At 43.9% G+C, this 16,617-nt stretch overlaps 1 protein-coding gene across 3 annotated transcripts in view; it reads left to right on the forward strand.

The window, feature by feature from the left end:
• AJAP1 (adherens junctions associated protein 1) overlaps positions 1 to 7,826 on the forward strand; it is a 446,974-nt gene extending 439,148 nt beyond the window's left edge. For all 3 annotated transcript variants that reach the window (XM_077250316.1, XM_077250315.1, XM_077250317.1), the window contains one exon: positions 6,993 to 7,826. Coding sequence is in view for 1 of the 3 variants with exons in the window: in XM_077250317.1 (XP_077106432.1) it covers positions 6,993 to 7,014 (22 nt within the window). In the remaining 2 variants the exon portion in view is untranslated. The remainder of the gene's footprint in view (positions 1 to 6,992) is intronic.
• The last annotated feature ends 8,791 nt before the right edge of the window (positions 7,827 to 16,617 follow it).

Genomic DNA, 16,617 nt, shown 5'->3' on the forward strand with positions numbered 1-16,617 from the left:
AAAATGGTTTTGTAAACTTTGTTGCAAAAAATAGATATGGCTGACCAAATTTAACCCTTCTAATTTCCTAACAAAACAGTTATGTTTCAAAAATTGTTCTAACGTAGAGTAGACATGTGGGAAATGTTATTTACTAACTATTTTGTGTGACTTAGTTCTCTGATTTAAGGGCATAAAAATTAAAAGTTTGAAAATTTCAAAATTTTCAAAATTTTCTTCAAATTTCCAATTTTTTTCAGAAATAAGTGCAAATCATATGAAATAAATGTAACCACTAGCATGAAGGACAATATGCCATGAAAAAAGAATCTCAGTATCTGTGGGATCAATTGAAGCATTTATGAGTTATTACCACATAAAATGACACTGGTCAGAATTGTAAAATTTGGCTTGGTCCTGAAGGTGAAAATGGACTCGGGGGTGAAAGGGTTAAAGAGTAGCCATCAAACTATTATTTTTTTTTATCAAACAACAGCAAATGTGAAAATAAGATACTTTGTACCAGAGATTATCAGATAAATCTGCTTCTTTCTCCTCTAGGACTGATTATTAAGTTTTAAAATTCTTAAATCACAGGTAAGATCTCATCTGTATTCAGAGTAAGCAGATTATTACATTACTGAGACAAGAGATGACTATTGCTAATATTCTAACCATAAGGGGATAGAAGGAGGGAGGAGCTCTATCTCTAGTTCCTGTCTCCTCACCTCTCCATAGAATCTCATCAGTATCAATTGCCATCTCCTAGCTGAGGTATGTAGAAGTCTATATTCACCGAATTCAGATTTTAACCAGAATTTGAAAATTTGGAGAATGAATTATCAGTTCTACGGGAAATGGAAGCAGATTTCTCTAATAAGATATTTTACAAAGTTTCTTATTTTTTGTGTACTATTGGTTTATGAAGTAAAAATTAAAATGAGGTTTATTCTTTAAGGGAAACCTATCATATCCCTGAAGCCTCAGAAGCAACCTTAGCACAATTTACAATGTGATAGTTAGCAAGGCCGAATAAAGACATTTGTCCATCCAGTTCAGCCTATATTCTGTCAGAATAAATCCCCAGATCTACGTCGTTCAAAAGAACCTAATAACTGTAAGATATAATATTGTTACACTCCAGGAAGACATCCAGGCCTCTCTTGAACCCCCTTGATTGAGTTCGCCATCACCACCTCCTCAGGCAAGGAAGTCCAGATTCTCTGTCATGTCGGACGCTTTCAGACCAGGTCATTCGACAGACAGCGGTAATTCCGCTTTTGACCACTATTTGCTCATTGGCGTCGGCTAGATTTTATCTAGCTGTTCCGGGGTTAATTTACCTGATCCTCGGATTGGAAGCTGGGCCATGCCCATTGCCTTTAAATAGTTCTCCTGATCATTGGGCGTTGCCGATTATAGCTTCTGTCTTGTGCGTTGTTATCTCGGTCTGGAGTGGAGAGCTGGTTGTTGGAGACTCGTTGCTGGTGGTGTATATTTTCCTTTATCCTTGTCTGTGCTAACTGTGGGTATTGGTGTATTACCTCTTCACTGGGTGGTGGTTGGAGGTTTCAGCCTAGGGTTGAAACAGGAGACAGGGTGAGGTTCGAGGCCTGGACATGCACACCATCAGTGTAAACTCCAGGTAGAGGGTCAGTCAGGATTTCCCTAGTCTGAGGGAAATTACAGGGGCCCGGGTTATTAGCTCTCGCTCACCTAGTCTCCCCGTGACATTATAATCGGCCCAACAACAAAAAAGAAAAAAAAAGGTTTTTGTTTTTTTCTTTTGTCATGGATCCCATGACTTTCATAACCCGCCAGCGACAGGAAGAGTTGCTGAGCCTAAATTCCCTTTGCCTGAAAAATTTGCTGGGGAACACAGTAAATTTGTTTCTTTTCGTGAAGCTTGCAAACTATATTTCCGTATGCGCCCAATCTCCTCGGGTAATGAGGCTCAGCATGTGGGCCTGGTGTTGTCATTGTTAAGTGGGAATCCCCAAGCATGGGCGTTTTCTTTGCCATCTGATTCTGCTGCATTTGACTCTTTGGAGAGTTTTTTTTCCTCTCTTGGAAAAATCTACGATGAACCTGACAGAATGGCTCTAGCAGAATCTAAGATACGCCAGGGGGAGCGAGTTGCAGAGGATTACTGTTCTGAATTTCGTCGCTGGGCGATCGATACACAATGGAATGATCCAGCATTGTGGAGTGAGTTTATTCATGGGGTTTCTGGAACGGTTAAAAAAGCCCTTCTGATGTACGAGACTCCTGCTTCTCTAGATTCCGCTATGAGTCTGGTTGTCCGCATTGATCGCCGTTTGCGTCAGGGGGAGCATGAGACACCACCTATGGGAGAGGGTTTAGGTTCACGTGAGGTTGCTGCAGGTGAGCCCACGGAGCCTATGCAAATTGCAGGGGTGTCACATGTGAAGCGTCGAGCCCCTGAGCTCAGGAAGCAGGGAGCCTGTTTTTACTGTGGTAAAACTGGTCATTTTATTAACATCTGTCCTCTGCTGTCTAAGAAAAACTCAACGGCGGAAAACTTCTAAGCTCATAGGGTGTGGAGGAGACCAATCTGAGCTTTTGTATATCCTCCATGGTGGTTTCTCAATGCTTGCTCCCTGCTAAGGTTTTTATCGCTGGCAGTGAGCTGCCAATTACTGTTTTTGTGGATAGTGGTTCAGCCACAAATCTCATTGATGAGGAGAATGCGTGCACAGCAGGTTTTAGGATTGAATAGGATCTCATCCTATCCGCGTGGTCACCATCAATGCTGCTCCTCTCTCTCAGGGGGAGAATACTGAATTTGTGGCTGAGGTGAAACTCCACATTGGGGTTCTACATTCCGAGCGGGTTACATGTAAGGTGCTCAGGAATCTTCCTGCTCAGGTGGTTTTGGGTTTTCCTTGGTTGTCCATGCACAACCCGGTAATTAACTGGAAAATTCAGGACATAATTCAGTGGAGCGAATTCTGCCAGGAGAATTGCCTGGCCACATGTGTGGCTGCGGTGACTTCAAGCGTTCCGGAGTCACTTCTGGATTTTGTGGATGTGTTCTCTGAAAAGGGTTGTTCAGAGTTTCCACCACATCGTCCCTATGACTGTTCTATCAGGTTTAAACCAGGGGCCAAGTTGCCGAAAGCAAGGATGTTTAACATCTCCGGTCCGGAGAGACAAGCGTTAAAAGATTATTATTGCTGAAAGCTTGAGCAAAGGGCACATCAGGCCATCATCCTCACCGGTGGCAGCAGGGTTCTTCTTCGTGAAGAAGAAAGATGGCGGATTACGTCCGTGTTTGGATTTTAGGGAGTTGAACCAGATTACGGTTCATGATCCTTACCCGATGCCACTGATACCAGATTTGTTCAACCAGGTGGCGGGTGCTAAGTGCTTAACCAAGCTTGACCTCAGGGGGGCATAGAACCCCATAAGAGTCTGTCAAGGTGATGAGTGGAAGACGGCTTTTAACACCCCTGAGGGTCATTTTGAAAATTTGGTGATGCCTTTTGGGTTGACTAACGCATCTGCAGTGTTCCAACATTCCATCAATGATGTGTTCTCGCATGTTTTGGGGAAATTCGTTATCGTGTACCTAGATGACATCCTCATATATTCTAGCGACCGTGATGCTCATTTAAATCATGTCAGGCAGGTGTTACAGCTACTCAGAGAGAGTAAGCTGTATGCTAAACTTGAGAAATGTGTATTTTCTGTTCCAGAGTTGCCTTTCTTGGGTTATATTGTGTCCGCTTCTGGTTTTAAAATGGACGCCGCTAAGGTGCAAGCGGTGCTGCATTGGGAATGTCCTGATAACCTGAAAGCACTTCAGCGGTTCCTTGGGTTTTCTAACTACTATAGGAAATGTATCAAGGATTTTTCCATCATTGCTAAACCGCTAACTGACATGACTAAAAAGGGTACCAATTTCTCCGTTTGGCCTGAGGCTGCTGTGCGCGCATTTGAGTTTCTTAAGAACAGTTTTGTTTCAGCCCCTATTCTTGTGCAGCCAGACGTATCAAAACCCTTTGTTGTGGAAGTCGATGCGTCTGAGGTTGGTGTGGGGGCGGTACTATCTCAAGGCTCATCTTTGAGTGGTTTGCGTCCGTGCGCCTATTTCTCCAAGAAACTGTCGTCCGCCGAATGTAACTACGATATCGGCAACAGGGAGTTGTTGGCAATTAAGCTGGCCTTTGAGGAATGGCGACACTTCTTGGAGGGGTCAATACATCAGGTTACTGTTATTACCGATCATAAGAATCTGCTGTATTTGGAGTTAGCCAAGCGTCTGTTCCCCAGGCAGGCTCGCTGGGCATTGTTTTTCACGTGGTTCAATTTTGTTGTCACTTACAGACCAGGGTCTAAAAACACTAAGGCGGATGCTCTGTCCAGGTGTTTTCCGGGGGGTGAACCTCGGGAAGATCCAGTACCCATCCTCCAAAAGGGTGTTGTGGTTTCGGCTCTCACTACCGAGGTTGAGGCTGAGATTGCCGAGGCTCAGGAGGAGGTACCACCTGAGCTTCCCATCAACAAATCTTTTGTACCGCTTCATCTCTGCTTAAAGATTTTGGCGGAGCATCATGATGCTGTCCTGGCTGGCCACCCAGGGGTTAGAGGTACCTTGGATTTGGTGTCACATCGGTTTTGGTGGCCTAAGATCCGACAGGACGTTGTTTCATACGTGTCAGCTTGTACCACATGCGCTAGGGCTAAGACGCCCCGCTCCCGTCCTGTTGGCACCCTACTTCCTCTTGAAGTACCTAGTAAGCCATGGACAGAAATCTCCATGGATTTCATCACTGATTTGCCCTCATCAGCTGGGAACACGGTCATCTTGGTGATTGTTGATTGGTTTTCTAAAATGTCGCACTTTGTGTCTTTGCCTTCGTTGCCTAACGCTAAGACTCTGGCTCAGGTATTTGTGCAAGAGGTGGTCAGACTTCATGGGGTTCCATCTGACATCATGTCTGATAGGGGGTCTCAGTTTGTGGCAAAATTTTGGAAAGCATTTTGCTCACGGCTGGGGATCAAGTTGTCTCTTTCTTCGGCGTTCCATCCTCAGTCAAATGGTCAGACTGAGCGTATGAACCAAAATTTGGAACAGTACCTACACTGCTTTGTCTCTGATAACCAGGAGGAGTGGTCTACCTTTCTTCCTTTGGCTGAGTATGCCATCAATAATCACCGCCAGGAGTCGTCTGGGGAGTCTCCGTTTTTTTGTGTTTACGGGCTACATCCTCAATTTTGCACCTTGAGTCAGAGGGGCTCTTCCGGCGTTCCGGAGGAGGATCAGTTAGGAGCACAATTGTCATCAGTCTGGAGGAGAGTTAAACAGCGCCTGTTGAGTGTGGGTGCTAGGTACAGACGTGTGGCTGACAGTAGGCATGTGCCAGGTCCGGACCTGAGTGTGGATGACTGGGTGTGGTTATCCACAAAAAACATAAGACTCAAAATACCGTCCCTTAAATTGGGTCCACGGTTTATTGGTCCGTTTAGGGTCACAGCCGTCATTAACCCAGTAGCGTACCGATTGGAGCTCCCTATGGTGTATAAGATACACAACGTGTTCCACAGGTCTCTTCTAAAGAAGGTGGTGGGTCCTGTGGACGTGGCGCCTATGCCACCTCCAGTCTTGGTGGATGGTAATTTGGAGTTTGAAGTCTCCAAGGTGGTTGACTCTTGTGTAGTGCATCGCACTTTACAGTACTTGGTACACTGGCGTGGTTATGGGCCTGAGGAGAGGTCCTGGGTACCAGCCTCGGATATTCATGTGGATCGGCTCATCAGGTTTTTTCATTGTCGCCATCCTGACAAGCCGGGTCCTATAAGCCGTGAGGGCCCTGGGGTCCCTCATAGAAGGCGGGGTACTGTCATGTCGGACGCTGTTCAGACCAGGTCGTTCGACAGACAGCGGTAATTCCGCTTTTGACCACTATTTGCTCATTGGCGTCGGCTAGATTTTATCTAGCTTTTCTGGGGTTAATTTACCTGATCCTCGGATTGGAAGCTGGGCCATGCCCATTGCCTTTAAATAGTTCTCCTGATCATTGGGCGTCGCCGATTATAGCTTCTGTCTTGTGCGTTGTTATCTCGGTCTGGAGTGGAGAGCTGGTTGTTGGAGATTCGTTGCTGGTGGTGTATATTTTCCTTTATCCTTGTCTGTGCTAACTGTGGGTATTGGTGTATTACCTCTTCACTGGGTGGTGGTTGGAGGTTTCAGCCTAGGGTTGAAACACGAGACAGGGTGAGGTTCGAGGCCTGGACTTGCACACCATCAGTGTAAACTCCAGGTAGAGGGTCAGTCAGGATTTCCCTAGTCTGAGGGAAATTACAGGGGCCCGGGTTATTAGCTCTCGCTCACCTAGTCTCCCCGTGACATTCTCACTGCCCTAAGCCCTAACGGTAAAGAATCCTCTTCTATGTTGTTGGAAAAACCTTCTCTCCTCTAGTCGGAGAGAATGCCCCCTTGTGACCATCACATTCCTTGGTATAAAAAGATCCTCTGAGAGATATTTGTATTGATACACGAGAAAATACCCATTATTATCACAAAAATAACCTTTTAATGCCGTCATGGACCTGAATGGATGCACCATGGATGAAAATGGACCTGAATAGTCAGTAGGTGGGAGGCATTTCTTCACGAGAGCTGTCTGGTTTTACACACTGTAATCTTGCCCACCTGTGTGGCATTGACATCCTCCTAACTTGGTGCATCTTCTCTTCTGCTCCTAGATACAAGCAAAACAAATCAGTAAAGAATAAGACTAAAGGGCTAAAGCAACATTTAATTATGCAAATTATTGTGACTATCAAGTGGCCTCATGTGTCATCTCACTACAATTATTAGAATAATATTGTTATCAATATGCCTGCATGTTTACAGTAGTTAATAATTGTTGCTCTTTGAAAAATATATAAATCTAGCAATAAATACTATGTAGCTATAACAAAAGTGTTGATTGATTTCACTGTAATAACTTTATTTTTTGTTTGTTTCTTCCATCTTCCTTCAGGATTCCCTTAGTGAACCTGTAAAAAATGTAACAGGTGTCTACTATTTTTGTTTACGAATGGGACTCACAGAGCAGAACTCTACCGGACAAATATATTTTTATAATATGTAAAAACTACAGACACTGTAATTTTTTTCCTCCAAACAATTTGTTTGTTTTTGGTTTGTTTTGGATAAAAGACAAACGAAGAAAAAAAAACACATTTCAATGATTTGAAGAAATTATCAAGCAAAAAGACTGATCATATGAATTTTTGGAATTGGACTGTGATTTTTGAACCTGTGCCAATAATACCAATATGTGCCATGAGTTGATGTGGGAAGCTTCCATTGAAAATGAAGTTAAGTGAATTCACCTCTGAGTAGCGGCAAAAAAGGAATTTGGAGACCTGTTTATAGGGAATTAAACATTGTATAGAGACATAAAAGCTACATTTTTTTTGTGGTGTAGCATTTTAACGGCTATTGTTTTGTTTAACGCAATTCTTTTATTAGATTCAGACTTTTAAATATAATTTTAAAAAAATTCATTGCTACTTCTTTAAATTAAGCAAGTAATCAAAGATATCCATGTGAAAATATGACTTTTTATAAGGAATCCATATTTTAATTGTTCTTTAAAGTATTGAATTGCCTTTTAATACTGTAATACTGAAAAACTATAATATGCAACAATACTTTGTATTACCTTTATTTATTAATTTTATTGTGAGGGAAAAATATTGATTCTTTATTTTTGTGTTTTCCTCTGGAGACAGTGGACAAGATATAAATAACAATTGGTTCCCCTTTATTAAAGTAATATAAAAAATATACGGTGACCTAATAACTGAAAATACAAATATATATATATGTATATATATATATATATATATATATATATATATATATATATATATAAAAAAAATGTACTTCATAAACATACATATGTATGTATATATATATATATATATATATATATTTTTTTTTTCTAATATTAAATTCTGTTATTTTTTTATTCAGTAATATAACGTTAAGTAAATATATATGCGTATATATACATATGTATACAGTATATCTATATAGTTATTTATATATATATATATATATACAAATTTAGAAGCATAAATAGATCTATATATATTCACACACGTGTATATTTATATAAATATATATAGCTCTATATACAGACAGATATTTACTGCATAAACATATAAGTACAATTATATATATATATATATATATATATGTAACACACATTTACGTAAATGTTAGACTACTCAATTAAAAAATAACAGAATTCGACAAATGATTATTGGGCCATTTTAGATATTATAGAATGATTGAATAATAAAATTAAAATTACCCCAAAAATTACATTTTTACAAAATGTTAAACTCTAAAACATTGCCAACTGTTATTATATCCTAGCAAAATATTTAAAGAGATTTTTCATTGTTTTTAATAATTAACTTAGTGAAAACTTTACCAGGTTACCCTATTTGTAAAGTCAAAAAGGAAGAAGTTGAATTTTTCAATAATTTAGGGAATTAAAAAATACGGAAAATTATTTTTTCAGAATAATCTCAGCAAATTACTAAAGTTCACAAAATTTCATAAGAATTTGCTATTCATGCAGCAGTGTACGGAATCATAGCGTGACTGAATGTTTAAAGGAGAACTCTTGTGTTATTATTTGCTTAATAAGTTATAGCAGGACTGAACTCAAAAAGACATATCCCAGCCTACTGTATGTTACCTACAGGGATGCCCAAAATTTGGGGATTTTAGATATTATATACTGTGAGTTTATATTGTAAGATAGAAAGGGCACTTTTATTTAATTCTGTGTACATTAAAATGACTTTATAAAGCACAGTTATAAATGCTATAACATAAAAATCACATACAGTTTTGCTTGTTTAATTTTTATTTAATTTATTTTTTTTATTTTCTCTGACATTAAACTGATTTATTGAATTAATATTTGGAGTACATTACTTCTACTTTTATTCTTGGTATTCATTATTATATTTACTTTTCCTCCCAGTTGTAAGTTGTGTGTGCAGTAATTCTATCTGAAACATAATAACATATTTCACATTTGATTTATCATGTACAATTTTCAGATCTACATATAGTCTAAATAAAAATGAATTTTATATAGATACAATTCTTTTTGTGTTTGTGTTAGTTGAAAGGATAAGCTGTCCTTTCCCCTCCCCCAACCCTACAAAGAAAAAAAATCACGATTAACAAATTTTATTTTTCTGCAAAGAAACTGAGCCACATAATCACCTCAAAATGTATATGAAGGCTTACTTGCAATATATATCTATTTACAAAAATATTATGTCTGTTGTTATATAATAAATGAAAGAAATTTTGTTTTATTCTGCCTTAAATATTTTTTTATTTAATTAGTATATATTTTACTTGTACAAAAAAAATACCAGCAAGCAACACAAAAGGAGAGAGCAAAACTATAGAAGAGCATGCCACTTGCCTAAACAGGGTTGCTGTAAATTTAAAGTAATTTTCAACTCTCAAAAAAGCCCCTGTACCCAGGCTTTGTTAGTTTGAAAAGCAAACTGTGATTTTACTCTGGACATTCAGTGTGGAGGTGCAGTGCAACAGAGGTGACAGTGCTATGAGAGGAAGGGAGCTGACAAAATCGTTTGTAATGTGATATATAGTAGTTAAAATTAGCTACTCTTTCTAATCATGCAGGAGGTAAAGGCCCCGTCTCACATAGCGATTTACCAACGATCACGACCAGCGATACGACCTGGCCGTGATCGTTGGTAAGTCGCTGTGTGGTCGCTGGGGAGCTGTCACACAGACAGCTCTCTCCAGCGACCAACGATCAGGGGAACGACTTCGGCATCGTTGAAACTGTCTTCAACGATGCCGAAGTCCCCCTGCAGCACCCGGGTAACCAGGGTAAACATCGGGTTACTAAGCGCAGGGCCGCGCTTAGTAACCCGATGTTTACCCTGGTTACCAAAAAAAACAAACAGTACATACTCGCCTTTCGGTGTCCATCAGGTCCCTTGGCGTCTGCTTCCTGCTCTGACTGAGCCGCCGTACAGTGAGAGCACAGCGGTGACGTCACTGCTGTGCTGTGCTCTCACTGTACGGCGGCACTCAGAGCAGGAAGCAGACGGCAAGGGACCTGATGGACACCGAAAGGCGAGTATGTACTGTTTGTTTTTTTTGGTAACCAGGGTAAACATCGGGTTACTAAGCGCGGCCCTGCGCTTAGTAACCCGATGTTTACCCTGGTTACCAGTGAAGACATCGCTGGATCGGTGCCACACACACCGATTCAGCGATGTCAGCGGGACCTCAACGACCAAAAAAAGGTCCAGGCCATTCCGACACGACCAGCGATCTCACAGCAGGGGCCTGATCGCTGGTACGTGTCACACATAGCGAGATCGCTACTGAGGTCGCTGTTGCGTCACAAAACTAGTGACTCAGCAGCGATCTCGCTAGCGATCCCGCTATGTGAGACGGGGCCTTTAGACCAGGAGATCAGAGCTGTATCTTTATTCTGATTACATTCTGATAAATAGAACCAGATAATAGATTAACACAATGTAAGAATTGTGATATACTCTTTCCTATCAATAGGTGTGACGCATTGCATTTAAGTTCTGGGATCGGCATGCATTAGCAGCTGATAAATAGGTCCGTTCTTGATCATTTCGTGTTTAATATGATCGGATAAGAGACTGTCATGAAGTGAGATAATTCTATACTGCATACCTACGAATAGGAGTGAGTGACCACAATTATTCCCTCCCTAAGTTTTTTGTGTTTTTAATAAAAAAGTTATGTTTTAACCAGGTCTTGAATAAGGGATCTTTAGTTGCATTTGGCAAATCAGGCTTGGATTTAGGAGGGGGGCCCAAGGGGCCCTGGCCCTGGGCCACCCACTAAGCGGGGGCCTCCCACCAATATAGGGATAAATATGTCAAAACATGTAAAATACACATCTCTTTGCTGTGAACTAGGGTTGAGCGACTTTTGCTTTTTTAGGATCGAGTTGGGTCTCGTGAAACCCGACTGTCTCGAAAGTCGGATCGTGTGAAATCGGCCGATTATTGTGAAAAGTCGGGGGCCAACCGAAACACGAAACCCAATGCAGGTCAATGGGGATTTTTTTTTCTCCTCCTCCTCCTCCTCCTCCTCCTCCCCTCCCCTCTCCCCTCCTCCTCCTCCTCCCCTCCCCTCCCCTCCTCCTCCTCCTCCTCCTCCCCTCCCCTCTCCTCCTCCTCCTCCTCCTCCTCCCTGTGCAAATCGCTATATCCCAAACGTTAAGATGGCGGTTTTACCCCCTGTGACGCCGCACAAAGCAAGCCGGAACCTATGTCATCACGCTGCCCACACTCCTTCATTGGCTGAAAAAATGGCGAGGAAAGCGTCATATGAAACGCGACTTTGGCGCGAAGATCGCCGACCGCATGGCCGATCCCACAGTGGGATCGGGTCGGGTTTCATGAAACCCGACTTTGCTGAAAGTCGGCGACTTTTGAAAATGTCCGAACCGTTTCGCTCAACCCTACTGTGAACCATTTCTAATGATAAGGAACATTTAACAAAAGAGAAACTATTGAAAGTGTAGGGACCTGGCTACGGTCCTACATCTCAGTGGCTGGCGCAGAGCGACAGAGTGATGGCACCTGACCTGTGTCAGCATCCACTGTCCTGGCTAGCCAGACTTCCTTAGTACCCTCCCTGTACCTAATGCTTAGCTTATGGCATGCAGCAGCCTTCTCCGATCCCAACAGAAGCTTCTAGGCACTACCTGTTCAGCTATATGATCGCTCCCTTGATTAGATCAGATGACAGTTTGTTCAGCTACCTTCGAGGAAGGAGGCGGAGGCACGATGTCGGCGTGAGAAGAGGATTCACCACCGCGGAGAGCGGCAGGACTTCACTCTGGATATTCAGTCACTGAAGATCCAGAGGTAGTGTTGAGCGATACCTTCCGATATCGGAAAGTATCGGTATTAGATTGGATCGGCCGATATTCAAAAAATATCGGATATCGCTGATACCGATACCCGATACCAATGCAAGTCAATGGGACCAAAATATCAGAATTAAAATAAACCCTTTCTTTCCTTGTAGGTTCATTCTACATGAAGGAAAACAACTAAGAATAATATAGGATGTATTGGGGGAGGTGGCGGAGACATTAAAGGCATATAGGTTTAGCCCAATCAAATAGAATAGCTGGAATTTAAAAAAAAATTTTAAGACGTTCGGAGTTACAAAGATATTGACTATGTTAAGATTTTTTTTTATTTTGTCAGATATTGATGTTTCACTACTTCCATGCCCTTCACCTTCTTTTTTACTTCTCCCACACTTTCTTCTTCATCATCCTCAGCAGCAGCATCTTTGACATCAACTTCTTCTTCACCTTATTCATCTTCTTCTTCATCTTCTACCTATTTTTTTTTTTTACATTCTTCATATTCTTTTTATTAAACTATTATTCTTCTTCATATTCTACTTCTTCATCATATTCTTATTTGTGACAGGCATTCCTGTAGTTGTTATCTATAAAAATTTGAAGATTACACCTTACGTTCTGCCTGTCACAAAAGAGTTACAACAGGATTTGTCCGCGTTCAGTTAGGCCTGCAGCAGCAGGCTTTTTCCAGGGGCACCACGAGGAGGAACGGACTCACCCCCATACACTGCTTAGCCTTCTTCTGCTTATAATTTAGATAATATATTTTGCTCTGATGTTTAGTCTTATGCTTAATGTTTTTCTGCTTTGTTCTGCAGCCTCTTGTTCTTCTGCTTCTCGGTCTTCCGGGTCGTCGTCTTTAGGGTCTTGAACGTGGAAATGTAGCAGAAGGTACAAGAAGGCTGAGAAAATGCCGAGAACCAGCTGATGGAACTGGAACTCGGATGGCTACTCGAAGGTCCAAGTGCCAATGGAGCTACCGAGGACAAGCTGACGTTACTGGAACCTGGTTACTAAGCAGGAGGTACCCGTGCCAGAAAGCACTACCAAGGACCACCTGACATTGGTGGAACTCAGATACTCAGAAGGAGGCACCTAAGCCAAAGGCTCTGCCTGGAACCAGCTGACGGTACTGGAACCAGGATGGGGAGCAGAAGGTACAAAAGCAAAAGACACTGCGGAGAACCAGCTGACAGTACTGGAACCCGGATGGGTAGCCGAAGGTCCAAGAGCCAATGGAACTACCGAGTACCAGCTGACGTTACTGGAACCCAGTTACTAAGCAGGAGGTACCCATGCGAGAAAGCACTACCAAGGACCACCTGACGTTGGTGGAACTCGGATACCCAGAAGGAGGCACCTAAGCCAAAGGCTCTGCCCGGAACCAGCTGACGGTACTGGAACCTGGGGGACCTATTCAAGGTTGTCTTCCTAGAGCCCCAACTAGCGGTGTTGAAGCCAAGGGTCAGCAGGGGGAGCAGAGTGTAGGCCGAAGCCTGCACTGGAGGCAGATTAGTGTCTGTTGTGTCTGCGTGGCGTTTGCAGGACACGTTGCCGGCTACACAGCAGGGGAACAGCTGGCATAAATGAACCCCACTGACACAGTGGCGAGTGTTTTTCTCTGTGCAGTCAGCACTTCCGAGCACCAACTGGCGGTGTTAGAGCCCAGGGAATCAAGGAGGAGCAGAGGAGCAGAGTGTAGGCCAAAGCTTGCACTGGAGGCAGCTTAGTGTCTGTTGTGTCTGCGTGGCATTTGCAGGACACGTTGCCGGCTACACAGCAGGGGAACAGCTGACGTTACTGAACCCCACTGACACAGTGGCGAGTGTTTATCTCTGTGCAGCCAGCACGTCCGAGCACCAACTGGCGGTGTTAGAGCCCAGGGACAGCAGGAGGAGCAGAGTGTAGGCCGAAGCCTGCACTGGAGGCAGCTTAGTGTCTGTTGTGTCTGCGTGGCATTTGCAGGACAAGTTGCTGGTTACAGAGCAGGGGAACAGCTGACGTTACTGAACCCCACTGACACAGTGGCGAGTGTTTTTCTCTGTGCAGCCAGCACTTCTGAGCACCAACTGGCGGTGTTAGAGCCCAGGGACAGCAGGAGGAGTAGAGTGTAGGCCGAAGCCTGCATTGGAGGCAGCTTAGTGTCTGTTGTGTCTGCGTGGCGTTTGCAGGACACGTTGCCGGCTACACAGCAGGGGAACAGCTGACGTTACTGAACCCCACTGACACAGTGGCGAGTGTTTTTCTCTGTGCAGCCAGCACTTCCGAGCACCAACTGACGGTGTTAGAGCCGAGGGAATCAAGGAGGAGCAGAGGAGCAGAGTGTAGGCCGAAGCCTGCACTGGAGGCAGCATAGTGCCTGTTGTGTCTGCGTGGCATTTGCAGGACATGTTGCCGGCTACAGAGCAGGGGAACAGCTGATGTTACTGAACCCCACTGACACAGTGGCGAGTGTTTTTCTCTGTGCAGCCAGCACTTCCGAGCACCAACTGGTGGTGTTAGAGCCCAGGGACAGCGGGAGGAGCAGAGTGTAGGCCGAAGCCTGCACATGAGGCAGCATAGTGTCTGTTGTGTCTGCGTGGTGTTTGCAGGACACGTTGCCGGCTACACAGCAGGTGAACAGCTGACGTTACTGAACCCCACTGACACAGTAGCGAGTGTTTTTCTCTGTGTAGCCAGCACTTCCGAGCACCAACTGGCCGTGTTAGAGCCCAGCGACAGCAGGAGGAGCAGAGTGTAGGGGAAAAGCTGATGTTACTGAACCCCACTGACACAGTGGCAAGTGTTTTTCTGAAAAAGCTGAGCTTCAATCTTCCGGCTCTCATTAAGTATTTTTTAAATTTAACAATACAGTTGCCATACTACTTGGGTTGGGGCCTAGTAATGGGGTCTGCCGCTCCTTGGTGTTCTCCTCCTCCTTGGTGTCCTCCTCCGGGTTTCCTTGTCTGAGCTTCAATCTTCAGGCTCTCATTAAGTATTTTTAAATGTAACACTACAGTTGCCATACTACTTGGGTTGGGGCCTAGTAACGGGGTCTGCCGCTCCTTGGTGTTCTCCTCCTCCTTGGTGTTCTCCTCCGGGTTTCCTTGTCTGAGCTTCAATCTTCCGGCTCTCATTAAGTATTTTTAAATGTAACACTACAGTTGGCATACTATTTGGGTTGGGGCCTAGTAACGGGGTCTGCCGCTCCTTGGTGTTCTCCTCCTCCTTGGTGTTCTCCTCAGGGTTTCCTTGTCTGAGCTTCAATCTTCCGGCTCTCATTAAGTATTTTTAAATGTAACACTACAGTTGCCATACTACTTGGGTTGGGGCCTAGTAACGGGGTCTGCCGCTCCTTGGTGTTCTCCTCCACTGAACAAAGCAGTGCCGCCTGTTTCCTACTGTTAGCAATTTAGAACTGCATTTAGCCTAGTTACTTATTTGGCCCTACTCACTCTGTCAGCCTCTCATTACAGTGGTCCTCCACTGAACAAAGCAATGCCGCCTGGTTAGTCCTGTTACCAATTTTGAACTGCATTTAGGCCACTCTATTATTTGGGCCTAGATCTGTGTTTCCTCCTCATCCTGCCCATTGCCCAGCCACTGCTAGATTAGCCCACTGGTACATTGACCCAGACCACTACATTCCCCTTGCACTCTACACAGCCTGAATCTGACCCTGCTGAAAGTCAGGTTCCTCTTCCCGCATACTATACCACCTTACACGGGGACAAAGAGGAAGGTGCAGGTGAAAGTGCAGGTTCCTTCATCAGGTGGGGGGGCACACTCGTTGGCGACGTCACTGGCACAGGGCCCCTCATAGTACGCAAAGTGTCGCTGCCAGTGGGAGGCGCCCCCACCGTGCAAACACACCGCCGTACTGTGAGGGGCCCTGTGCCAGTGCCAATGCGAACGAGTGGGACCCCCTGCTTGCTCAGGATCACAGCACTTGCAACATTGCAATACTTACCTCTAACTGCTCCACCGCCGTGACGTACTCCACGTTTCCAGGGCCCACTGAAAACTTGAACCAGCCCTACCCCCCACAACTTTAGCCAAATGACCCCCCAATTTTCAATGGCTACCTATTATTGTAAGGTAAATAAAGATTGACAAGCTTAAGTAACAAGAATTGATGTTTTTGGCATTAAAATGGGCACTGTAGGTGTTTTCCTGGCCTCCACTCACTGCCGACTGTGCTTCCCCATTGACTTGCATTGGGTTTCGTGTTTCGGCCGAACAACGACCCCGACTTTGCAAGAAGATCGGCCAATTTCACTCGACTCGACTTTTGACAAAGTCGGGTTTCGCAAAACCCGACTCGACCCCAAAAAAGTAAAAGTCGCTCAACCCTACTGCTGATGGTCTCACGGTATGAGGGGACACATTTTATAAGTGTTAAGTTCTGCATGTGCAAGAAGCTAAACTAAAAGAGCTACCTTTTCCTTGTGCAGCATTACTGCTGCACAAGGTGGCTCTTTCAGTAACAAACGCCTGGGGGGGACAGGTTCCCTTAAATTTCAGTAGTTGTGTCAGCGTGGTGGTCGCAGGACACATTGCCGGCTACACAGTTGGGGATCAGCTGACGTTACTGAAACCCAATAACACTGGGTCATGTGTTTTGACTGTGCAGACGGCACTTCTGAGCATCAACTGGCGGTGTTGGAGCCCAGGGATTACA

The sequence above is a fragment of the Ranitomeya variabilis genome, chromosome 4 (assembly GCF_051348905.1).
Source record: "Ranitomeya variabilis isolate aRanVar5 chromosome 4, aRanVar5.hap1, whole genome shotgun sequence".
NCBI classification, from domain to species: Eukaryota; Metazoa; Chordata; class Amphibia; order Anura; family Dendrobatidae; genus Ranitomeya; species Ranitomeya variabilis.